The 26,159-nt window shown below is 43.7% G+C and overlaps 2 protein-coding genes across 3 annotated transcripts in view; both read right to left on the reverse strand.

The window, feature by feature from the left end:
- Positions 1–3,610: 3,610 nt before the first annotated feature.
- On the reverse strand, positions 3,611–10,949 carry LOC111240097 (leucine-rich repeat-containing protein 24-like). The gene is given in 7 exon segments (XM_022770075.1): positions 3,611–4,045; positions 4,668–5,243; positions 6,848–7,110; positions 9,559–9,727; positions 9,846–10,037; positions 10,393–10,511; positions 10,727–10,949. Coding segments are annotated over 7 exon segments (1,977 nt in total).
- A 6,780-nt stretch (positions 10,950–17,729) lies between these two features.
- Positions 17,730–26,159, reverse strand: part of lonp1 (lon peptidase 1, mitochondrial) — a 12,092-nt gene continuing 3,662 nt past the window's right edge. The window contains exons 5-21 of one of the 2 annotated variants that reach the window (XM_022770069.1): positions 25,149–25,262; positions 24,920–24,981; positions 24,142–24,271; positions 23,905–23,988; positions 23,740–23,808; positions 23,319–23,470; positions 22,691–22,829; positions 22,351–22,529; positions 21,727–21,814; positions 21,497–21,619; positions 21,051–21,167; positions 20,688–20,828; positions 20,195–20,360; positions 20,008–20,094; positions 19,797–19,924; positions 19,463–19,627; positions 17,730–18,533 (exon numbers count right to left, since the gene is read on the reverse strand). In XM_022770069.1, coding sequence (XP_022625790.1) covers positions 18,378–18,533; positions 19,463–19,627; positions 19,797–19,924; positions 20,008–20,094; positions 20,195–20,360; positions 20,688–20,828; positions 21,051–21,167; positions 21,497–21,619; positions 21,727–21,814; positions 22,351–22,529; positions 22,691–22,829; positions 23,319–23,470; positions 23,740–23,808; positions 23,905–23,988; positions 24,142–24,271; positions 24,920–24,981; positions 25,149–25,262 — 2,100 coding nt within the window. In that variant the 3' untranslated portion in view covers positions 17,730–18,377. Of the gene's footprint in view, positions 18,534–19,462; positions 19,628–19,796; positions 19,925–20,007; positions 20,095–20,194; positions 20,361–20,687; positions 20,829–21,050; positions 21,168–21,496; positions 21,620–21,726; positions 21,815–22,350; positions 22,530–22,690; positions 22,830–23,318; positions 23,471–23,739; positions 23,809–23,904; positions 23,989–24,141; positions 24,272–24,919; positions 24,982–25,148; positions 25,263–25,907; positions 26,022–26,159 lie in introns of both variants that reach the window. The other variant, XM_022770070.1, reaches the window with a different exon arrangement.

Consider the following 26,159-nt stretch of genomic DNA (forward strand, 5'->3'; position numbering starts at 1 on the left):
ATTAAGGCATAAAATGTCACAAAAATGGCATAAAAAAGTCATACTTTGGTATGTCATAAAATTTCATAGTATAGTTTGTAACAAAAATGTCATATTACACTAAATAATAAAAAGTCATACTATAGCATGTCATACAAAATCATTGTGTAGTTACTGATAAACTGTCATAAAATATAGTAAGGCACAAAAATTACACAAAAATGTCATAGTATAGTAAGGCATAAAAATGAGTAAAAATGTCTTAGTATAGTATGTCATGAAAATGACATAAAAACGTCATAGTATAGTGTGTCATAAAAATGTCATAGTATAGTAACGTAGAAAAATTTATAAAAATGTTTTAGTATAGTACGTCATAAAAATTTTGGGATGTCTGTACTAAGAAGGATTTGGTCCCTTATGGCCTACACCTGGTGAACCAAACACTGCAGGGATTCACTGTGAGTGAAGGTTTCTGCCCGGACATCAAGGACATCAAGGAGATCTGCAGGGCTGTGATCCAAGACCTGAAGAAGGAGAACGGTTGTGTGCGCACCTCACCTCCTCCCACACTCTACATTTGGACAATTGAAATGTTCAATCATATTTTTAATTTCTGAATTAACTTCTCCCTAAATTATAGCTATAAAGGAAGATAGGAGGTGACCTGACATATAATAATATTATTTTCAATTCATATTTTTCATGTTGAATAAAGTACATGTCTAATTTGTATACAATCTTAATCTGCAAAGACAATTGCAACTAATTTAAATGAAAAGAGTATAGTGGAGCAAAACTACAATATCTTCCTCTGAAAGCCCACACCTCCGATCCCGTTTCACTGACTCCAGTTTTGAGAACTGCTGACTGTGTGGAAGTCGTTAGCCGAGAGGCTCGCATACTGTTTCCAACCTACACTGTGAATGTTTGAACAATACAAAGACTGTTTGTTCATTATTGCAATTTACACATGTGTAAAATTAGATATGAAACCTATAAAAATGTTTCATACACTGACATATATGTCTAGGCCATACAAATATGTATATTTATGTATGTATGTTTATATTGTAGATATATGTTACATAAATATATATCCATCCCAAAGCCTGTCAATGTGTTGGGATCATAAACAGTAAACAGAGTCCAAGAGTCTGAGAATGTAAAGATGGATACGTTTAAAATGAATGAAGAGATCACCCGGTCTGCACTCAGACCCAACGTTTACTCTTCATCCAAATCACATGAAAAAGTAAAGAAGAGGAAACAAACAAACACATGAAAGAAACAAAGGAAGTGGATACTTTAAAGGATCATTCTGTTTATTTTTGGCCTGGGTTTTGTTTTCTCATCACTTGACATGCATCATCAGTTTTTTACACAGTTCACCTCTACAGTGCCTGCACTGCAGTCCATTGAAATGACTGATATACTCATCAACAGCATCCTAAAGCTCCCCTTCTACACACACACTCATTTGAAGAAAATCCATAACTGAGATTTTAATTATGTTTAGTTTGGAGCAATGAAACGTTGCAGGGCTATTACCCTGCGTTACAAGCAGTCCTAATATCCTAATAATGATGTGTCCTTCCCTGTAGACATGGTTGCCATCAAATATTTTCTCCCCATCCGCAACAATCAGATAAATATTTATTGTGGTGGAAATCTGCAATCTTTCTTTTCAACAACAGTTGTGTCAAATCTTAGTTCAAGAATCATCTGCATCCATCGTTGATTTAGCCACTTGGGGGCAGCAGAACAAACAAATCTGTCATATTATCACATTTAAGAGGTTGTTACAGTTACCTCAACATGATCATCCTACTGGAGGTGTGTTTGCTTCTACCTGATGGATGTAAGTCCAGTATTCACTCTCCCTTTAGCTCTGTTTTACTCTCCACCAACTCCTAAGTAACATATCTGACTCTGTCACTAATAAATGCTCCATTATATAATTAACTAACTGTCTCTGTCTGCTGCTTGGTGCCAAAACTGTCAAGTTGTGGTCTGTAAAACCAAAAACAATGAGCTGAAAGATGATAAAACGCTCCAGGAACCGTAGCGCAGAGGTCTTTCAGCAAACCTGTGGAAAACCAATCAAACATGACATTTTTCAGAGAGAGCCAGTCAGACCAGTCAGGCTACTATCAGACCCTGATTTGTCCCAAACAAAAAGACAACACTAACGTTGGCAGCAGCATTTTAAATAAGATCTAATTATTCATGGATCTATTTGGATTGGATCTGTCCTAAATTAGATATGTGAGAAACCAAGACAATGAAACATAATATTTTATAAGGTAGTCAGAACGTCTCCCTCCCCAGCAGCCTTTTCCACCCCCCTCTGAGAGAGTTCACAGGCCAGAGGAGATGTATAACATCTGCATTTACTGCCACCAGCTGGGTGTGCCCTGAAAACCTCCAATGGAAGGAGGTCAGAAGACACACCCTGATCAGATGCTCCAATCACCTCAACTGCTCCACTCCGACCACCCATCGGATGTCTGACCTCCTCACCCTGTCTGTGGGGCGAGCCCAGCCACCCTAGGGGGAGAACTAATTTGTGTAATCTCATAAGCAGAGGTTGAAGGTTGAAGGTTGAGATCTCATAAGCAGAGGTTGAAGGTTGAAGGTTGAAGGTTGGAGTATGGAGCGACTGGTAAATGGAAAAGCCCAATTTCCCCACTGTATTAACAGTTTCATGTTACCTTACATTAAATATTCTTCTCTTGGTCTGCTGATGTTGCATGTGATTGGATTAATAATTAATTAAGAGCTCTGCCTCGTTCATGTGAACCTGCTCAGATCTGGACGGGAACTGACCCATTCGACAACCTGCTTCATGATACCAGTCATCCAGATTCACCAGTGTTAGGATCAGCAGAGAGAGAGAGAGAGAGAGAGAGAGAGAGAGAGAGAGAGACACATCAGAGTTTCACTGTTGGACAGGACGTTCATCAGAACTGACCTGTACGACAAATGATGGGAGATTAAGACTCAGATTGAAAATAACCAGAATTTTCCTAAAATCATTTTCTCCTTCATGATGAACACGTTCTCACACTTTGAAATAAATCGTTATAAAATCCAGCTGCTGCTGTCCCACCATCACTGAACTGCCTTCTATATAAAGTAAGACATTAATTAACAACAGTTACAAAACACACGAGGGTTCCCACATGCTCATGTAGTGGAAGATTTCACGACTTCCCCCTTTTATTACACTCACCCTGCAAGAAACCAACGAGCTCTGTGCGAGTTCTCGAGAGGACACGTGTTAACTCTAGTACAGCAATGACGGCGGAAGGGTTCTGGTTCTGATAAATGCTGACCCAGATGTTCATGTACAGGACAGTTCAGGTGTGTGCAGCTCAGCAAACCCCTGAGTCCACTTTGTCTTTGAGTGTATGGTCATTACCGCTGATGTTTTGACATGCAAGGTCACAGTCTGTCCACTGAAAAGCCCCAGTGCTGCCGATCTAAACCAGACTGTGGCTGTAGAAATAAATCTTTCCACAGGAATGAGGACGTCTCTCAGTTACTGGTAGATTTCAGCAGATGGGACAGGCTTTGTCTCTCACATAAGGTTTGTCTGTGTTACCGTGGACCCCCCGCCCCCCCTCCTTCAGCAGTGGATCTCATAGGCGATCTGAGAGTCCATGAAGAGGCCTGTGTGGTTCAGAAACATCCCTTCAGCCTCTGATGTGATCACAGGCTCCGCCTCCCCTCCCTCCCCCGCCATTCTCCTCATGGTCCGTATGTCTCCCTCCTGCTGCTGCTGCTGCTGCTGCTGCTGCTGCTGCTGCTGCTGCTTGTTGGGGGCCAGAGTGGGAGTCACGGTCTGGCCAGGCCCAGAGGAGAGGGTGTGGCTGGAGGTGTCGGACGGAGCGGGGCAACCCAGGTTAGTGGTGGTGACAGCTGTGGGTGGAGCAGGGGGCAGCACAGGCTTGGCCCTGTTGAGGACGTACATCTCGTGGCCGCGCTCGTCTCGGTACTCCTCCAGCTGGGCGAAGGTGGTGGGGCCGTCAGAGTAGTCGTTCACGTACAGGATGCTCTCCTCCTGCAGGTCAGAATTCACCTTCGTCACGTTTGTGGTACAGCAGTTCACAATATAATGGAGAAATGAGAGGTTTTAATATTTTACAGAGCTGAATCAGTGGAGGTCAGAATATATCAAGTCAGGTGAGAAGGTGCTAATCCATAAAACATTGGTCTCCAACAGGTGGTCTCGAGCTACCGGAAGCTCCGCCCCTGTTATAGAGGAGCTCACCCAAAGCTTCAGAGAATATAGTCTGAACAAACCAAACAACAAAACTTCACCCAGTAAATCTGCTCCAACTGGACTACATCAAATTGTTTTAACTATTATATATATATATATATAAGAATATAACTATTCTTTCTTGTCTTTCATTATTTTTTTACTCTGATGCTTGCTGTTGTCTTTTTTTTTGTTTCTGTTGTTTGTTTCTGTAACGACACACTTTGTAACGTGGACTGGCTGCCATTAGTAAAGAGTCCATGTTACTGATTGTAGTTGTGAATATGTAAAGTTTTCTTCATTTTAGTGACTTTCGTTTGAAGTATGAAACTATGAAAAAAAAGTGCTTTCATCCAAATAATGTGTCAGAAAATAATTGATTTAATTAGTTTGTTTATTGAACAGACAAAAAGACACACACCTTCTCAGCTCCGTCAGCCTCCTTCTCTCGGTGGTGGTGTCGGCTGTAGATCATGGCGACCAGCAGCAGGGCGGTCAGAGCCAGCAGGGAGATGCCCACAGCGATGGCGGTCTGAGTGGCAGCTCCCAGAGCGCTGAAGGCCATGCTGCCCAGAGCGTACAGGGGTTCCCGGCTCACGTCTGAGCCCAAGGCGGGGCCGTGGTTCCTCAGCCGGGGCCAGGCGGGGGAGTATGGCGAGGACACTTGGGACCACGAGGCCCAGATGGAGGAAGAAGAAGAGGAGGAGGAAGTGGATGAGTTGATGGCGAGCTGGAAGGTCACCCTGGCCACGCCCCCTGCATTCCAGGCTTCACATTCATAGAAACCTGCGTGAGCCACAGTCACATTACTGAGGAACAACATGCCGCTGCCGGTGTCGGGGTCAAAGCGCTCGCCCTCAGTCTTCTGCAGACTGACTCTGCCATCCTCTGAGGGCTCCTCCGCTACGCCCACTCCACCTGCTCCAGCACCCAGCTCCTGAACCAGGCCTCTGGGAGCGAGCACCACTTTACCCTGGGACGCCTTCCTCCATGTCACCTGCAGAAGTATTCAGTGTTTCCTGATCAGACGGCTTCACTTAAATGATCAAAAAACAAACATCAGACAGTAACATCTGTTATCAACCTCTTCTTGTTTGTTGCTGCATATTGTCACTATCAAACTCCATGTGGCTTCCTCACCACAAGCCATCGAACCAGCCTCAATCTGAGTGAACTCAAGTTTTACAGTGAATATTCAGCGTGGTAAAAATCGTGAGCAGCTTTGTGTGTGGAGCGCTCTGTAATTACTCTGCTCGGAGTGGCCCTCCAAATACTCTGCCTCACTCTCGGCTCCAGCTCACTGCAGAGAAAATGAGGTGAAAACGGCCTGTGAGAACAAGGCAGAGCGACATTCAGACACAGCACGAGCTCATTCAAACCTCCAGGGAAAGAGGTGAACGCAGAGGAGGAGACGCAGATTTGCGCTTCATGTTTTAAAGACACATTTTCTGCTTTTGTTGAGTAAAAAGAGAAATTGGAGCTGTGTGAGTGCACGTCTGTACAGACACAGGAGCAGCAGGGGGGGCGGCCGGGAGGGAAATCAAAGAAACCACTTGAGTTCCTGATAACTTACTACCTGATGACCCCTGCCCAAGGACCTCAGATTGCATTGTGGGTCATCGGCGATCAACACGTTTGAAGCAACTGGGAGCCTGAGCATCTAAAGCCTCAAACGTTATCAGAATATTCAATCACTTCTGTTTGTTAAAAGCTGGTGGTGTTGTAGAAAAACGGGAGACGAGCGGTTGTCTAAACAAGAAGAGATTAAATCATGGACGAGCTCCAATTTAGCAGATTACTTAGAAACACTTCAACATTTTATGAGGGAGATGTTGCACACTGTTGTAGATAGTTGTGGTTAAAGCCATTTAACCTCTTTAGATATGTATTATATTATTATTAAAGTTCCTCTCCAGACGAGTAAAAATTCTGTAAAAATCCTCTGCTATGATTCATATTAAGTTAAACATGTTTTTTACACATTAAAGTGGAAAAAAAAATCTAAATCTGTGTCTGAAGCTCATCTACTTTTACTTCCTGAAATCTGGATCAGGCCTTGAGCCCCGCCCACCACCTGCTGGCTCCAGGTGGACAGGTGAAAGAGCAGCTACATGTGTGAGCCTCAGTCAGACCCAGACTCAGAAGAGGAGTCTGTTGAGACCAGAACCAGAGACTAGCAGGCGGATCAGAACCGTTAGCATAGTTAGCATCAGGAACGGTTGGTGCAATTAGCATCTTTCAGGAACGGTTAACATAGTTAGCATCTTTTATTTGTTTATGTTGTTTGTTAGCTTGTCACTGGCAGTGGCTGACCGTGTTAGCGGTTGTGCTAATGCTAACTCTCTACCTCTGTACTGACAAGGTTTCAGGTTTATTTAGCCCCGCCCCCTGTCCCTACAAGTTGACAGGATTGGTTCCTTAGGTTTGTGACGTATGAAACTCTGGCCGTCTGAATCTGTTTTCATGAGACTGTCATTGGTTCGCTGCAAAATACGCAGAGTGACTAATCTTCAGGTGATGACATGCAAACTACCACTAGAAGCAAAACCAGCGTCATGGAAACTGCTGGAAGTTGTACTTGCTCACTTTAAGCATCCCTACCTGTGGACGAGGGTACCCAGAGGCATGGCAGGACACCCGGAGGCTCTCCCCCAGCCGCACTGCCAGCCTCCTGGGCTCCAGCTGCACCAGTGGAGGGATGCACACCAGGCTGTTGAGGGGGACCTCCACCAGGCTGAGGTGGGAGAGGCGTGGCGGCTCAGTGCAGACCAGCCGACGCTCTGCGGAGCTGAGCAGCCGCTGCCCCGCCTCGTCGATCCAGCTCCTCAGCCAGTGGAGAGCGCAGTCACAGCGCCAGGGGTTGTCTACAGCAGAGCAGAGGACGGGAGGTTAGCTTTGAACCTCTTGATGCTGAGACAGTGGACGTCCCAGTCACTGGCTGAGGTGATGGGATGAACACACGTCCGTGAAAGAAAGACATGGTTTGAGACGAGTAAACAAGGTGTTAATGTGTTTGTGACGGGTTATACATTTTAGACTGACCTCAGGAAAACAAGTAAACTGCACTGAATGAATTGAAAGTTTGGGAATAACAGTAAGAAGAGAGAAATGCATTGACTGGACAACTGCAGGAAGAGTGTTACATAAACTGCTTCAGGAAATTTCTGCAGAGAAACGGTAATGTGAGAGTTACGGGAACAGGTATCCCTGTTTTTATATGACTTTTACTTGCCACTAGGAAACATGATTGCAGTCTGGGTTAGGTTGGATCAGTGTTATTATGGGGAAAGATGGTAAAAGTCAAAGCATCCCACCTTGTGCTTCAGTCACTGAAGACTTTTTCAGTATTTAACCAAGAGCTTAACCTTAACCAAGAGGTCTGAGTCGCCTAAACAGGGCCAGAAAGAGTAATGATGCTTTAGTTGTCAAATATTGTAGGAAAACCAGTTAAATAAAGTGTTGTAAAGCTGAAGCAGATCTGTAGAGTGAACTTGTCAGGGTTAGCAGACAACTGCACAGACCCGAAAGCAGACACAGGTAGATTCAAAGAAGCAGATTTTAATGCAGACGGGAAGAACAACTGGAGCTCAGGCAGGAAAAAGAAAAGAACTGGAATCTAAACAAACATACCGGGCATTAACACACGTCTCCAGTCATCACATGTGCAAGTAAACACACACGTGTGGCTGTTTTTAGCCAGGCGGACTATGACGAGTCTGTTCTCAATGTGCTTGTGTGTGCAGTGAGAGAGAGAGAGAGAGAGAGAGAGAGAGAGAGAGAGAGAGGAGAGAGAGAGAGAGAGAGAGAGAGAGAAATAAAGTCTTAGTCATTTGAAATAGTAAAATATTTTCAGTTCGTTATGAAGCTGTGTTGGGAGTAATGAGACTGTGGCAGAGGACGTCAGTAGAGGACGCAGGACACGTTTCTCTCCACCTGGAGCCGGTGTCACAAAGACAGACTATGACTGTGTCTTAGATCTAACAAACAGTCAGACTTCAGTTAGACGTCTGAATTCATCCGTTGCACTAAGCAGTTTAGTTCTTCACTATCTTTAGCCGGATGGCGGAACAATGAATTCTGGCTAAATTAAGAAAGAGCATGTTTGTCTTTCGGAAGAATTCAACAGTTACAAGGACGTTTTACTTTCAGTGAAGAGTGAAACAATAAAAAATAAAAATATGACACTGTGGTTCCTTCTCTTTGCTCTCTCCATAACAATGTTTGCAAACCACAAATTATGAGCCATGTTTTTCTGCTTATTGTTGTTGGGAGCTACTGGTCAGAACAGATGTCATTGATTGTTACCATGGTAACATTAGTATTAGACCTGAGTTAGCCTGGAGATAAGGTGTCTCATGTATTTTGGCTTAACATGAGTCAGTCTTTATTTTTGTGAAACAGTCAGACATTAGACTGATCAGTGACCTGGACCAACACTAAAGACCAGTCTGAGATATCCGGCCTCTTAAATCTGTCCACGTGTGATCGTATCTCCTGAGATGAATACTGATGCAGGTCTGACCGTCGCCACAGAGACTAAAATACACAAGGGAGGCAGGGTAGTAGGGAACAGGTAAAACTAATTGCAGGCAATCACATAGGTGGGAAAACAAAACAAGATACAAACACAGGAAGTAAAACAACCAAATACACAACAGGTAGGTGATTACAAAATAAAACAGGAAGTCACTGAATGGGCTTGTTTGAAGTTGTTGCTGCCAAAGGAGGTTTGAGTTATTAAATGGTTGTGTCCAATAAAGACAAAACAATTTAACTGTTTGTGTGTTATTAGCTTAAAAGACCAGTTTCTAGGATTTAGGGGAATCTATTGGCACAAATAGAATATAATGTTCATAATCATGTTTTCATTAGTGCATAATCACATGAAACTAAGAATTGTTGTGTTTTTGTTTTCTAATGAGCCCTTCATACTTACACAGGGAGCAGGTCCCATGTTTCTACAGTAGTAGAGAGCCTTTCATGTTTTTACGTTACCTGAAAACCACTGCTTGGAGAGGGAGGGGTGAGGGGAAGGGTATTCAGTTGGTCGCAGTCTGCAACCTCACCACTAGATGGCACTAATTCCTACACACTGGCCCTTTAAATGTGTTGTGTTTGTACATGTGACTTAGAGGGAGATCTGATCATGTTTTATGAACAAATTAATCTAGAAAATCATTTGCGATTATGCAAAAACACCAATTTGCAGTTTTAAGAAAAGTAAAAAGACCGAAATGACTTTCATCTGTCTCGGACCAGGTTTCATCCCTAATGCTTTTACAGTGACATGTACGTCAGTAATCCAGTCTCACCTGTGATGCGCAGCACCTGCAGGCTGACAAGAGGTCGCAGGGACGCAGGGCCGATGGTGTGAAGATTATTCCTGCTCAGGTCCAGCAGAGCCAGAGAGGTCAGGCCCGCCAGAGCCTGGTCTGCTAACATGTCGATACTGTTGTGCTGCAGGTGGAGCTCCTGCAGACGCTGCAACACGGAGAGAACGGTACATGTGATCCACAGAGCTTCACATACAGCGGGCCGAGCAGGAAGTAGGAATGAGTTCATCATGAGGTCATTACACATGTGCTCCAATGTGCCTTACCTGTAATCCACGGAAGGTGTAGTCCAGCAGGCGTGTGATGTCATTTCCTGCCAGGTACAGAATGCGGAGGTGTTCGAGTCCGTGAAACATGTCAGCTGTGACCAGGTGGATCCGGTTTCCATTCAGAGCCAGCTCCAACAACTGACCCTGGTTCTGGAAAGAGCCGGGCTCCACTGCTGAGATGGTGTTGTTCTGGAAGAGGAGGAACATCAGACGCTGACCGAACACAAATCTTTGCTGCTGGTCGTTGCTGCAGCTGCAGCTTCTACTGCTGATGCTGCTTTTACACTATACCACCATATTTACTGCTTTAGTGCTGTCTCTTCTGTTTTGATCTTTTCCCGCTGAAACAGCAAATCTGACTTGGTTAGAATTTATTTTTCAAAATAAAGTAAGAGAGAAAAACATGGAGAGGGACTCATCTGTCTGTCCAACTTCCTTTCTCGACATTTCACTGTATTATATCACTAATGTGAAGCTTAACCTCAACACTCACACCAAACCCTGTGTGTGTGTGTGTGTGTGTGTGTGTGTGTCTGCTCATTACCTGCAGATACAGGTAGTGTAGGTGCCTCAGCAGGATGAGGTCCTGTCGACGGATCTGACCAATCACATTGTCCTGGAGGAAGATGGTCTGGACCAAGAGAAGACGAAGGGAGACTTCTGCTCAATATTGATGAATGTGTCAGAGAATTATCACATGTGCTAAACTGAACCTCATAACTCCACATGCATGACTTTCGACAATCATGTTCCTTTACGTCTGGAGAATATGATTTGTAGGCCGGGGCATCTCTGTAGCTCCACAACGCAAATTGCAGCTCCTGCAATTAGGATATCGCACTCGGCCATATTGCGATTTCCATTATATTACGATTTACTGTGCAGCCCCTTGGTGATGTCAGTGAGTGTCCTCCTTCACTGCAGCCGGCCTACCTGTGTGGATGGAGGGACGTGTTTGGGGATGTCCCTCAGGGCGGTGGAGCCACACTCCACAGTGAGGCTGTAGCAGCGGCAGCTCACGGGGCAGGACGGAGACGCTCGGCCGGGAGTGTGGGTGGACACGAGCAGCGTGGAGAGAAGAAGCACCAACATCACAGCCATCACACCAACGCACAGGCCTGAGGATGAGGAGCGATGAGTAAACACACAGGTCAGTCATGATCAACACTCTGCAGTAACAACGGAGCTCAGAGTCAGAGATGGTTTTGGCCAAACAACAATAAAAAAAAAAGAAAGTGCGGTAGCTCGGGGGGAACAGTCAGTCCCTTCTACAGTGATACAGCCTGACAGCTGCAGGACACAGGGTATGACCTGTTTTAACCTCTCAGTTTAAAACCTCACAGTTAGTCAGGGTTGTGTTACGTTCAGGTTACCTCAGCAGGCTCGAGTTCAGTGCAGCAGGTAATGTCTATAAGAGGAGAGCTGCGCAGCCTCAAAGACACCTCGTAGAGTTGGAGTTTTCCTTTTGGCTCCGTTATGATTTAATATTTCAGTAAATTACCTCTGCATATTAATAAGATATAAATCACCAAAATTAAATTAATTAATCATGATAATTCTGGTATCTGTATTGTGTTGGTTTATTGAATTCTACCTCTTTACATCGATGGGAATAGATCTTACAATTATAATTGTGTAATTTTTGACTCGTTCAGTTGTGACTCCTGGTCCTCCGTCTCATTAATGCTGAATAAGCTAAACTCCACTGAGCAACATTATTCCCAATCATTTTCAGTGTCTGTGTTTAATTCTGGCTCCAGTACAAGATGCTCAGATTTTATATTCCAGCACTTCAGTAGAACCCAACATAGTGTATATGTAAGATGATGAGTAACAATAAATGTCAGTGGAGAAATGTCAGATTTGTTTCAGGTAATTTGTCAGTGTCTCTGTTACTTAGTTTGAGTCCTGACATCACTCATATCTTGGTCACAACTATTTATTAACCACATTTAATGGATCATTGTTTATGTTAAAATGTGAATTTCATATTCATTCATGGGTTGTGTGTTCTTTTGGTGTATTTGTGTGTTTTTAAATTGCCCCCTAGGGACAAATAAAAGTTTCTTGGATTGAATTGAATTCCTATTATATACAGGACGACTCTGTACCTTTAACTACTTGCTGGTATTCTGCCATAAAGTTAATGGAAACAGTCTTTCTGTTTGTTTTCAGTGGCTGCTCAGCTTTTCTGCAGAGTCTCTTCTGAGAAGTTTTATTCAATCCACCAAGGACGAACATAAACTTTACAGAACGCATTAATGTCAATGTTATTAACTATTCAAAATATTAAAAATGCTTTCAGTGGAAATGTTTTTGCCTGCTCAGGGAAACTAGAATGAAATGCAGCCAAACTCAGACTGGCAGAATGAAAGAAGTGGAAGCAGCCCCTTAAAACCACACACTGTGTGAAAGTGTCAAGATTTAATGGAGATGCTGGAGACGCACGCAGCTACTGTGCCTCAACCCAATGTTTTACAAACATTACAGCAACACCGTGACCACGCTGAAAATGTTCAGCATCTAAATAGCTGAAAGCAGTTTTGTTTTGTCAGAGGGAACATATCCATCTGTCATATATTTAGCTGTGTCTGGATTTTAGATTTCAGAGCAGAGGTTGGTTCAGGTCAGTTTCCTCCAGTTTCAGTTTCCCAGCCTCTTTAAATCACACTGTTTACACTGAAACGCTGAGCTTCAGTCACATGACATTTATCTGTTAGACAGCAGAAACACGGTCCAGCAACATCCTGTGGGCTCCATCAGTAGAAAGAAGTGTGACAGGTCTGAACACAAGCAGACAGACGATCAGATGCACACAACTGCTTTCAGTGACGGATGTTTACAAGAGACAATTTGTGAGTAATCATTTTACTGTTGACCTGTCTGACGAGTGATGTAACTGACAGTTGTTATAACTGAATGAACCAACATCCACAGATGATGAACTAAACTGTACATTTCTTTTAAGTAGTGCATTAAAAAGTATTAGCTAGAACCCAACTACTTTAGACATTTTCATGTAATCTTGAGAAGATTTTTACTAATAAAAATAAATAAATAACGAATGATAAATAAGGCTGAGGAAACCCTAAAGAACTAGAATTACCGCCTCTTGGTTGTATTCCTCCAACCAGCCAAGTTCCAGGAAATATGATAATAATCTCTCCTTCCTGAGTTACAGCATTCAGCAATGTTTTTGCAGACCATTATGATGTCACAGTGACACTGACCTTTGACCTTTTGGATACAAAATGTCATCACTTAATTTTATCCTTATGGACATTTGAGTTAAACTGTGTCATAATTAGTGAATGAATTTGTGAGTTATGGCCAAAAACGTGTTTTGTGAGGTCACAGTGACCTTGACCTTTGACCAGCAAAATCAGTTCATCCTTCAGTCCAAATGAAAGCTTGTGCCAAATATGAAGAAGTTTCCTTGAGGCGTTACTTAGATATCACATTCACGAGAATGGGAAAACATAATGTCGCTGCACAGAAGCATTAAAAAAAAAAACTACAGATCAATAGGAGTTCAGGATTTGTTTGTCGTCTGGCACACACTGTCAAGCTGTGTTAGTTTGTAACAATCCAGCCTCTGATAAAAACTACTATAAATCAAAGTGTGTGAATCACTGTTGTCATAGGAACATGAAACACTGGCCTGAGGACTGATCTGTGTTCAAGGCCTTTTCTTTATTTCTCTTGCAGCTGGACGCCTGCAAAGCATCATTCACTTAAGGCTACTCCTGCTGCTGTTTGCCTGAACACTGCTGCTCTCTGCTTGTGTTTAAACCAACAGCATAACTTCAACAAAGCAATGACATCTGATAAATTATTTCTAATATCAGACATAAGATGAAGCATTAATGCAAAATGCAGCAGTAAATTCTGACAGCCTTGGAAAGACAACACGAAGCTAGTTGAGTAAATGGGATGTGAGATACAGTGCCATCAAAACTGTCAGCAGTAAAACATCCCTTAATCACAACAACAGCAGAGGAAAGGTCTACCCACACACACACACACACACACACACACACACACACACACACACACACACACACACACACACACACACACACACACCACATTTATATCATTACATACAGTATGTCAAAACCAGGTTTTCTTTCCCGGTCCAACCATGTGCTTTGTCCCTTTCTCATGCCGACACATAAATACATGTACTGCACTTATATGACACTTTTCTACTCAAGGTGCTTTACACTTTATCACATTCACCCATTGACTCACACATTCATACTTCACACCCAGACACTGATGGACCAGCTATTAGAGGCAGTTTGGGCCTCAGTATCTTACCCAAGGACACTTCGACATGCGGACAGGAGGAGCCGGGGATCGAACCACAGAGCTGCCCAACTGAATTGCACTGAACTTGGTGGAGTGCATGTTTTAACATCGAGGTCACAGTTGGTGGTGGAGTTATACTACACCGTATTTTTTAATTAATTTTAAATAGGTAGGACACAAAACTGCTCTTTATAAAAAGTAGTCCAGTACAACACCACCTTTAAAGGTTCTGTACCAGACCACCAGCATCTAAGACCAAAAAAATTTGTTTGCATTTTCATCAAGGTGTTACGAAGCCCAGTGAACATGGCCTCGGAACACACGAGAAATACAACTGAATAAAGTTAAAAAACAATCCAGCCACAACTATTAGCAATGCTGACAGTAAGCCACCTAGCTATAGCAATGTTTGCCAAACAATTTCACAATATGGGTAGCAGAAAGTTAGCTAACGTTATCATGCTACTATAGCTAGTCACTAGTGAAAACAGGTGTGTAAAATTATGTATCCAAGTAACTTATGAATCAAGGAGAAGAAAAAACAGTTCTGAGTCAAGCTGGAGCCTTTAGCAGTTCAGTTCACAGGTTTGTCCATCTCGAAAGAAAAAACAGACCGGCATCGGCTCCATGGTCGGACAGGGAAAGAAATTCAGCCTTGGACTGATCCACACGAATGACACACAGAGAGGGTCGGTAAAGACACTGATGAAGCTGGTAAAAACTTTATGGATGTTCTGATGATCCACCGGCCGACCTGCCATGACCTGTCCGCCCGTTGGTCTGATCTTTCTTTGGCCTTTTAGCCCCAAAAAAAATGGTTTCTTCTGGAGGAAATTCTAAAAGGTCGCATTCACCTGAATGCTGCACTGTATCTCACCTGTGGGCGGTCCCTGTGTGTTTATAAACATGAGGAGGGATTCACATGCATGCGCTGCTCAGAAACAGAGAAACTCAGATTATATCACACAAGGAGGGAAGTGACTTTTTTCTCCGCACTGGATGCCATTAGTTCACTATAGAAAATAGTTGTTTGCTGCTGTATTATTGTTTAACATCTCATATATATAACTGTTGACTAAGTAATAATTGAATTTACATATTTCTGAAAATGTCAACAAAAGCTGAACATTACAAACTTAGAAAACTTTGCAGGTTTACCTATTAAAGTAGCTACTAAGTGTATATGGTCATTTGAATATGGAGTAAACTGATGCAATTATTACAACTATTAACTCTGAATCGTTTGAGATCATCTGCTCATTTTTGTTTCAGCATTTACTCCTGTGATATTTATGACAGAGTATTAGGGTCACATTGAGGGGAAAAAAATAAAGTCATAATATTACAAGAATAAAGTCATAATATTATGAGAATAAAGCTGTAATTTTAGGTTCTGTTGTTTTAGAGGGGAAACATCAGAAGCTTTAAAATGTGGAACGTGGAGCATCCTGTAAATTTCTACTTTAGGTTTCACAAATAAGGACATACTTCATCTTTAGCTCATCAGCAGCAGCATCAGCAGCATCAGCATCAGGACATTGAAAAGATTGTGAAGATTGTGTCTATTCTATTGTTAGACAGACAAACAGCAGCTGCCAGAAGCAGCTCAGGCTGCCACTGACTGTCCTTTCACCTGTTTGATTGGTTGTGTGTAATATTCCTAAAAATTTAATTTTTTCTTTCAAAATCTTACATTTTTAATTCTTGTAATATTATGACTTTTTTTCTTGAAATATTATGACTTTATTCTCGTAATTTCAGATTTCTTTTTTTCCTTAATGTGTCCCTAATACTCCATCATATACACCTTTATATTTTTTTTTATATTTTGGCATTCATTTACCATTTATTCAAGTGCTGGTTGGGGCCCTTTAAAGGCTAGGCACGGCCCTGCAGGTAGACTATGTTCACAGCAATCATTCCCATTGACCAATATGAACATACAGCATCATGAGGCCATGTGCCTTTTGGTTTGGTTAGAAATGCAGTTACTATAGTCACAGTGTATGTAATCCTAAGAGCTGAGGTGAATATCCAGGCCACCTTAACAGACTGAGCCCACAACACACAATAAGAGTGAACAGTATCTGATCCCTGCACTGTACGTGCCCATCAGTGCTTAATGACCTCAGTGTAGAAAAACGTACAAAATGTACGCAGAACAACAGCCTGTCAGATTTACCTGTACTATCAGATCAGGAGGAATAATCCAGCCACGGTTTATCGCTGTTTCATACCTCGCGGAGGGAGGATGGAGGAGAGTCCCACACTGATGTCTGCGCTGTCGACGCCTTCTTATTCCCGCTTTTTTTTCTTCTTCTTTTTTTTTTTTTTACACGATCCTAGTTATTCAGATTTATTCTCGGTGTTGGAGATGAAAGCAGAGCAGCAGCTGATGGATGTTTTCACCGCGGGCCCGTCGCATCCTCCACACGGAGACAGCGATGAAAACAGAGGGGGATGGAGCGACGACCAGCCGAACATCAGGTGGCGCGTCAAACAACGACAGCAGGCCGGACCGGATCCTGCGGGACCGACTGAGAACCGGGCTGAAACGGGTCAAGTGTCTTCGTTACAGCCCGACATCCAGCTGTTCTCCCACTCACCTCTCCCCCAGCGAGCCCTCTCATCAAAGTCCTCCCGAGGACCACAGTCAAGTCAAACGCTCCACCAGCAGCGACAAGCGACAACACTTCCGCCCCGAATAATTCAGAATAAAAGCATGGACACATAAATATAAATTGCGTATCAAATTTACAAATTCTGTACAAGCAAGAGGATTGTAAAGTCCAGTCATTGTGAATCAGAATTTAAATAAATTGTACCTTCTCTAAAACTGAAGGTAGCTTTTTTTTTTCTCAGATTATTGTTTGAGTTTAACAGTAAAGTGATTAAATAAGGATTTGAAGCCAGACCATTTCAATTCTTTTATATTTTAAATTTCAGTGCTTGAAGTGGGAAAAAAAAGTGCCGGTACTCACCTGTGCGTCGGTATAAATAATAGTTTTATCATATATTATCATCACCATATAACATGTTTTACCTCTCCCCTTTTAAATGTAACACGTTTACTCGGAGACATTTTAACTGACTCACTTTGTACTTTTATCAAAGAACATTTTTACACAGTGATTTTACTTCTGAAGTAAAATGTCTTTTCAGCAACAGTAGTTCGTGACCGTTGACGTGCTGACGTGCTGACGTCAGTGAAGTCCCTACGGCGGACGGTACGCAAGAAAAAGTAAGGGTACGCTGGAGAGTAACATAAAGAAGTGCCGGTACTGCGCACCAGTGCTACCGGTCCACTTCAAGCACTGTGAAATATGCCAAGAATGAAGAAGAATGAATACTAGAATGAAAGAAGCTGAATTATATAGTTGGTTTTACTATCCAACCCAATGAACACAAAATACATCAAGTCAAATGATCTGTACATTAGTGACCTTTTTTTTTTTCCAGTTTTGCATATTTGTCCAAAATAACTTTTTTCTTTTCTTTCATTATTTGTGATGGATAATTTGTAATGTTTGTTTAATAAAAATTTTTAAAGATAAAAATTACCAAGAGTAGTATAGACCATTGGATCAAAACTCAGTTGTCAATTAAAAATCAATTTACGGGTTCAAATCAAATCAAAGGTTGATTAGAACAGATAACAGCAGCCAGCAAACGTGTTTATTATTTAATTTATTCATCATCGTCACATCTGGCCTATAATAATATAAAATAATATAAGAAGTCTATGAAAGAATCCATCCACAGCCCTGTACAACGAGAGCTGTGAGGAGAGAAGCTGCCTGGCAGCAAAGTCACCACCCCGTCAGTGTTCCTCGTCACCGTCATCACCATCACTCTGTGTGTGTCTGTGTCTCTGGCACAGTTGGCTGCATGGATTCAGCTCAGTGACGTTGTCCTCTGTTACATGACGGTGCTCCTACAATCGGGCGTCCAGTGGCGGCTGTAACGGAATCACGTGAAGAATCACCGAGCCAGATGTTCCTGGCTTTGAACAAATACTGTTCTGCCATCCTCCACAGCTGGACAGAGTCCAAGCTGCATATTTAAAATCAAAATGTAAGAACTGGATTTTACTAACTACAACCAGAATGACAATCGGTGTTGGCGTGGTAACAAACAGAGTTTGGGTTCTGAAGTGTCATGAAAAGAAGTCCAGGTACAGCTTGGTCTGGATTTAGCGCTGCAGCTGACAGCGGGTTAGGACGGGCTCTGTGGGAACACGATGGGGTAGATTTGACTGTAATGATCCACAAAGTGGACCTCCAGGCCCTGGGTGATGTAGTCCGGCAGGTCAGAGAAGTCCTTCCTGTTCTCGGCAGGCAGGATGATGCAGGTCACACCAGCACGACGGGCCTGACGGGGACAAGAAACTTCAGTGCAAATTCTGGAATTAAGGCCAATCAGAAGAAAGGAGGCTCTGAGCCGACTGTTTTCTGAATGATCCAATAAAAATAAGGCAGATTTCAGGTCAAACACTCAGAGACACCAAATCCTGCAAGGTTGGATGGTGGGTCCAGGTCCAGGGTCCTGTCTTTCCTCCATGGATTCATGCTGTTGATGCCAAACTCTCACCCACAGAAACCCACATTCTTCTACCAGGCTACGTCACTGCGAGTTGAAGCTGTCGGAGGCGCGGAGTACGGACCCCTGCGCCTCATCTCTGCTTCAGTTTAGCAGCACCAGGCTACGTTAGCTGCTACTAGCATAACTGGATCTCTGAGTGAACTGTCAGCAGTCAAGTTGGATTGTGGGTAATGAAGGTGCCTCTGGTTCTGCTGCACTGATTCTCATTATTTTATTAAAACTCTGCGTTCAAAGCTAAATCAGTGAAGCACTCTGTAAAACATTGTATTTATTGGACTGTCAGTGGCAGAAGATTAAACCAGATATTAACGCTAAACGTGACACATGCAAAAACATGTTTTATTAATTTCTCAAATCTAATCTCATCACTCGCTCCATGTTTCACTGCAAAACTCATAATGACGCTCTGATGCTCTGCAGTGAAGTAGACTGACAGATAAATTAAAAATTCAGCCATCTGTAAAGTAAGGTCTCGACCTGACCCTGTTAAGTGCCGAGAGATGATGTATATTATGATTTGGCGCTATACAAATAACATTGAATTGAACTGAATTGAATCTGCTCCTCCATATAAACCATGACTTCATGAACTACATTCGAGCTGAAAAGAAAAACTTGTATTGTGTTTGGGATCCATTCGTGTGTGTGTGTGTGTGTGTGTGTGTGTGTGTGTGTGTGTGTGTGTGTGTTATACTTACAGCGATAGTTTTCTCTTTGATTCCACCCACTGGCAGTATTTTGCCAGTCAGTGACACCTCACCGGTCATGGCTACGTTCTGACGCACAGACCGGTTGGTTGCCAGGGACAACAGCGCTGTGACAATGGTGCAGCCAGCACTTGGTCCGTCCTTAGGAGTCGCCCCCTAGAAACAAAAGATTACAAGTTACGGACGAACATGACGGAAGCTTTTGGCCCTTCAGTATCACACAAATCAAATCTGTTGCGCAGCCATTAAAGAGTAAGTAAAAAGAATAAAAAGATTGATCAATAGTAATCAGTAAATCACTTATTTACAGTATCACCATGGTTACCTCAGGGACATGCAGGTGCAGGTGGGAGTTGACCAGGAAGTGATTCTCTGGTTCGTGGTTCATCAGAAAGGCTCTGGCAAAGGTCGAGGCAATCTTTGCACTTTCTTTCATCACATCACCCAGCTGACCTGCAGAGGAGCACCGACACCTTTAACATGCTCTGTTCAACACCTGCTGAAGGTATCAGACCAGTACACCTGCACTGACTCACCTGTGACCTCCAGTGACCCCTCTCCTTTAGGGTCGTCTGTTCCAGAGGGACGACGCAGCGACGTCTCAATGAACAACGTCGACCCGCCTGCAGACAGATACTCAGGATGTATCATTTTCTATTGGTGTGTGTGTGTGTGTGTGTGTGTGTGTGTGTGTGTGTGTGTGTGTGTGTGTGTGTGTCTCACCCATTGCAGTCCATGCCAGCCCCATCACCACTCCTGGTGGGGTGACCTCATACATTCGATCCACTGTGAAAATGGGTTTACCCACGTAGTCCTGCAGGTTGTCAGGGGTAACGGTCACTGACGTGTGCTCACCGCTGACGATACCGAACGCCACCTTACGGAAAACCTGCCGCACAGATGGAGAAGGGATTACTCACACACTCACACACACAGACACACAAACACACACACACACTGGAGGACATAACGTCACTTTCTCGCGTCACTGCGCAGTTCATGAGAAATTATGTTGAAGACTGACTGGTTTCATTTAGCAGCTGGTTTCCTGTTCCTGTCTGACCTGTACCAGCAAACTGCAGACAAAGCCCAGCGACCCCTGCTGGTCCGATTACAGGACGACGCACCGGCAGGTGTCAGTCTTTGTTACATGCAGCGAGTTCAGTTAAAACCTCTGCTCTGTGGTCGGAAGCTCTGGTTCTTTACAGGTTCTTACCTTCTCCACTTGTTTCTGCAGGTTCCGGACTCCAGACTCCCTGCAGTACTGCCTGATGAGCAGACTGAGGGCGTCAGAGGAGATGGAGGCTTTCTCCTCCGTCAGACCACACAGAGAGCGCAGCTGAGGCACCAGGTAACACTAAACACACACACACAGGAGAGAAATTAAACGAATGATGTACTAACAAGGAATAAAAAAACCTTACCTACCACTTAATACCATAACTGTCACAAAACATGTTCTGCTATTATTAAAAATATATAAATAACAATGATCAAAATAACACAATTTATACATCAAAAATAATACATGCAGCAATATTTTATTTGAAATCATAAACTGGGCAGAGTTTGGTGTTACCTCGGCGATAGCCAGCTTCTCCTGCGCCACATATCCAGACACGTTGATCATCTCCATCCTGTCTCTGAGAGGCTCTGGGATGGTGTCGGTCACATTGGCCGTGCAGATAAACAAAACCTTCATCGGAGCAGACAGAAACAAGCAGGGTTTACAAAACAGAAGCTTTCTCCTCACAGGATCTCTGGAGCTCAGCCAGAGTCACCGTCAGGTTCTTCCCGTCTCTGAGCTCGGCAGGCAGCTCCGTCATGTCTTCCCACATCACGTCAACATCAGCTGAATCTACCACAGGTGGATTGTAAAAACCTGAGCTGAATACTTATGTCAATGGCATATTTCAGTTTTTCCTTTTTAATAAATTTGAAAAAAATTCTAAAATTGTCATGGGGCTGCAACATAACAAACGTGAAAGGTGAAGGGGTCTGAAGACTTTCTGAACACACTCCTACCTTTGACAGATCTACAGGAACATCCAGGTAGTGGTCGAGGAAGTTGGCATTCTGTTCAGGGTCCAGCAGCTCCAGCAGTGCGGAGGATGGATCGCCCTGGTAACCGCGGCCCATTTTATCCACCTGGTAACGACACATCATTAATCATCGTTAACATCGTCAAACCATACCATGACAACGAGCCGCTGATGATTCTCCATCATGATGATCAACAGAAGCAGCACACCGACCTCGTCTATCAGCACCAGAGGGTTCTCTGTCTTGGTTTTCTTCAGGCACTGGATAATCTTCCCTGGCATCGCTCCGACATAAGTCCTCCTGGAGAGACACACACACACACACACACACACACACACATTTTAGAATATAATTTCCCTTATTTCTTTAAGTTGTAACTTGATCAGTGGTTGAAAAGTGAGAAAATTAAAATACTGTTATTGTTCCGATAATCGAATTTCAGCCAATAACTTGATTGATATAATGAATTCCGTAACTCTTCATCCCAACTCGGACCCCACAAGTATAGAGGTTTTTGGACCCCATGAATATAGTTAAACAAGGACAAACACACACAGAAAGACAGACTGAAACTTAAAACTATCTTCAACTCGAGTCGTGATGTTCGGTTTCTCTAATGATGTCTAAAGACTACGAACCTTGTTATTACAAACGAGTTTACAATAATTAAATCTAGAGATGGTGAAGTTTCTCTAAACACTGGTGTTGTATTAGAAAAATAAACTTGTCAATGTGAGTTTGACCTTTTCCTGCAGCTACCAGAGGCAGAGCTCTGCACCGACAACGTAAGCTGCCCTAAGAGCCCTCAGTAATAACGGCAGTATAGACGTCCAGACCTGTGTCCTTTAATCTCAGCCACATCGGTCATTCCTCCCACGCTGAACCTGAAGTACTGTCTGTTGAGGGCTCTGGCGATGGAGCGAGCGATGGAGGTCTTTCCCACACCCGGGGGACCGTAGAAACACAGGATCTTCCCCTGGGTGGAGCCACGCAGCTGACTGACGGCGATGAACTCCTGCACAGACACAGAGACAAAGTCCAGTTCAGTGTGTGTGTGTGTGTGTGTGTGTGTGTGTCTGTGTGTGTGTGTCTGTGTGTGTGTGTGTGTGTGTCTGTGTGTGTGTGTCTGTGTGTCTGTGTGTGTGTGTGTGTGTGTGTGTGCGTGTGTTTGCTAACCAATATGCGCTTCTTAACATCATCCATGCCGTAATGGTCTTCTTCCAGAACAGCTTTGGCTCTCTCCAGTGATAAGTTCTCCTCACTGTTGGTGCCCCAGGGCATGCTGGTCAGCCAGTCCAGGTAGTTACGGGTTACACTGAAACACACACACACACACACACAAACAAACACACACACTTGTTGTTGCTGTTTGTTTGTTGTTGTCAGTTAACAGGAAATCAAATGAAACCTCCGACACAACAGGCAAGTGTTCAGAGTTTCAGTTGGAAAGTTTCAGTTGGAAAGTTTCAGTAGTAACTTCGTCACTGTGACTAAGACTCGTGGTGCGTTCGATGACATCCTTGATGTGTGTGTGAGCCGCAGGGTTTCCTGATAATCAAAAGTCTTCATATAACTGAGGTAATCAGAGAGTCACCGGTTCGATTCCCGGCGGGTTGGACTTTTTGCGGCATGTCATTCCCTCTCCGTGTTTCCTTACGTGCTTAAGAGGAAGTAAGTGAGTCTGACTGCGGCATCATGACATGAGGAATCGTTTTCCATCACGGTTACCTGAACTAAATTTCACTCTGTTTAGTGGTTGTCAAGACGACTCGTTCTGGACTCAGGTGTTTAAAATAAGACTCACTTGAACTCTGACGAGTGGTTGTCCAGCAGCGCCAGCTTGTTGAGCTCCTCGTTGATCACGTCCATTATGTGCTGAGGGACGGTCCGGTCCTTCAGTCTCTCTCTGAACTTCTCCTCGATCGCTTCTTTGTCCTCTTTCTCCAGACCCAGCTCCTGAAAACAGCCACACACACTTTGTTTTAATGGATCCAAGTCCTCAGACCTGGTCCTCAGTCCTAGTCCTCAGTCCTAGTCCTCAGACCTAGTCCTCAGACCTAGTCCTCAGACTTAGTCCTCAGACCTAGTCCTCAGTCCTAGTCCTCAGAGTCTTCAGACCTAGTCCTCAGACCTAGTCCTCAGTCCTAGTCCTCAGACCTGGTCCTCAGTCCTAGTCCTCAGACCTGCTGGAGCCTCCACCTATCAGGACAGACTCAGGACTCTACCTTCTTGATGATCTTGAGCTGCTCCTGTAGCAGATACTTCCTGTGGGTCTGTTTGATCTTCTCCTCCACCTGTGAGCAGAGCAGGGACACAGGTGAATGACGGCGGGTGGATGAACAGAGCAGTGGCTGGTTAAAGCTCATACATGTTTGTCAGTGACCTCTGACCTCTCGGCCCAGTCGCTGCTGCAGTTTACTCAGCTCGTACTCCTTCTTCAGCAGGGACAGAGCCTTGTAGAGACGCTTCGGGATCTGCAGAGACACAACGACAGGTTTCAAAGGCCTGGAGCTCTTCAATGGAAAAACCTCAAACTAAAGATATTAACATCAATAATAGAACAAGAGAGAGAGAGAGAGAGAGAGAGAGAGAGAGAGAGAGAGAGAAAGAGAGAGACGTCTGCTCACATTGATCTCCTCCAGGACGTCCTGCAGCTCATGTGACTCTGCTCCTGTCAGAGCTGCTCCCATGTCGCTGAGGTAGATGGGATTATCAACCACTCTCTGACCAGCCTGCATCATCTGAAGGACAGACTCTCTGAGAGACACACACACACACACACACACACACACACACACACACACACACACACACACACACACACACACACACACACACACACACACATAATTCGTGAATGAGTTCCTGAGCTATGGCGAAAATCATGTTTTGTGTTTGTGAGGTCACAGTGACAGAAATGATCAAATTTCCTCTGGGCCTTCGTGATATATTGCATTCACTGAGACCTTGACCTTTGACCTCTGACCACCCAAATCTAATCAGTTCATCTTTGAGTCCAGGTGAATGTTTGAGCCAAATCTAAACAAATTCCCTCGAGAGGTCACCGTGACTTTGACCTTTGATCTTTAACCACCAAAAATCTAATCGGTTCATCCTTGAGTTCACGTGAATGTTTGTGCCAAATTTGAAGAAGTTCCATCGAGGCGTTACTGTGACAACACGTTCACGAGAATGAGACGGACAAACTGAAAACAGTAAACCTCTGAGTCTGACTGTGTTGAACAGATACAAACACTACAAATCACTGTATAAAATATAAGAAGAAACTATTAAAGGAAACCTGTGGAGCAGCTTTTCGCGGTGACGACCTTCAGTGCAGCTCTGCATCATGTAAACAAAAACCAAAGGACGAGGACAGGTGGTGACAGAGGACTGATGTCTCACCTGTAGAGGGGGTTGAGTGCAATGATGTCCCTGATGGTCTTCACTATCTCTGCTGTCAGCGCCTGCACGACAAACACATCACAGCGTTTCCTCTTCACTCAGATCTTTGTTTAATGACGAATGAACACAGAATCAGAAGTGACTTAGTGAAACACACCATCTTACCAGCGCTAATGCACCACACACACTGTAATGTATTGTTGTTGTTGTTGTTGTTGTTGTTGTGTACCTTAACCTCCTCGGTGACGGTGAACTGCTCGTGTTGAACATTGTCCACTTCCACCATCAGGATGTTGGAGGAGGGAAGAGGCAGCAGCTCCGGACTCAGGTCTGCTTCTGAAATCTGAACGACAACAATAAAGTTCAAATCACGTTCAAAACGTTTCACCACGACTGAACTGATGATGATGATGATGATGATGATGATGATGATGTTGACACTGAGTTAAAACATCCTCATGTTCCACCACAGCTGGATTAAACCGTTCGGGGACACCAAGGCAAAACTAGCAAACACCCCGGCTACACACCACACCACAGACTACACATGAAAGCATCATCATTATTTAGCTGGAGCCTCCGACAGGCTCAGAGAATAAAGTCTGAGCAAACCCTGGATGTGGAGTTCAAACTTTATGCAACACAACTTCACTCAGTAAATCTGCTCCGAATGAACTAGATCAAACGCACAGAGACAAACGCTCTCTTCAGCACCAGATCATTATCCGTCAGCTGTCAGTCACATGAGTCACTGTCAGGTTTGTTTACATCAGATCAGCTGTAGGCCGCATGCAGTGACAGAAACAGTACCAGTAACAGAACAGATAGAAACTCAACTTTCCCAACAAACAGGAAATATGTTGCCATGGATACGGTGAGTTATGAAACACAGAATCAGAAGTGACTTAGTGAAACACACCAATCTTACCAGCGCTAATGCACCACACACACTGTAATGTATTGTTGTTGTTGTTGTTGGTTGTGTTACCTTAACCTCCTCGGTGACGGTGAACTGCTCGTGTTTGACATTGTCCACTTCCACCATCAGGATGTTGGAGGAGGGAAGAGGCCGCAGCTCCGGACTCAGGTCTGCTTCTGAAATCTGAACGACAACAATAAAGTTCAAATCACGTTCAAAACGTTTCACCATGACTGAACTGATGATGATATGATTGATTGATGAAAGATTGTTGACACTGAGTTTAAACAATCCTCATGTTCCACCCACAGCTGATTAAAC

The sequence above is a fragment of the Seriola dumerili genome, unplaced genomic scaffold (genome assembly GCF_002260705.1).
Source record: "Seriola dumerili isolate Sdu_G_001 unplaced genomic scaffold, Sdu_1.0 BDQW01011694.1, whole genome shotgun sequence".
NCBI classification, from domain to species: Eukaryota; Metazoa; Chordata; class Actinopteri; order Carangiformes; family Carangidae; genus Seriola; species Seriola dumerili.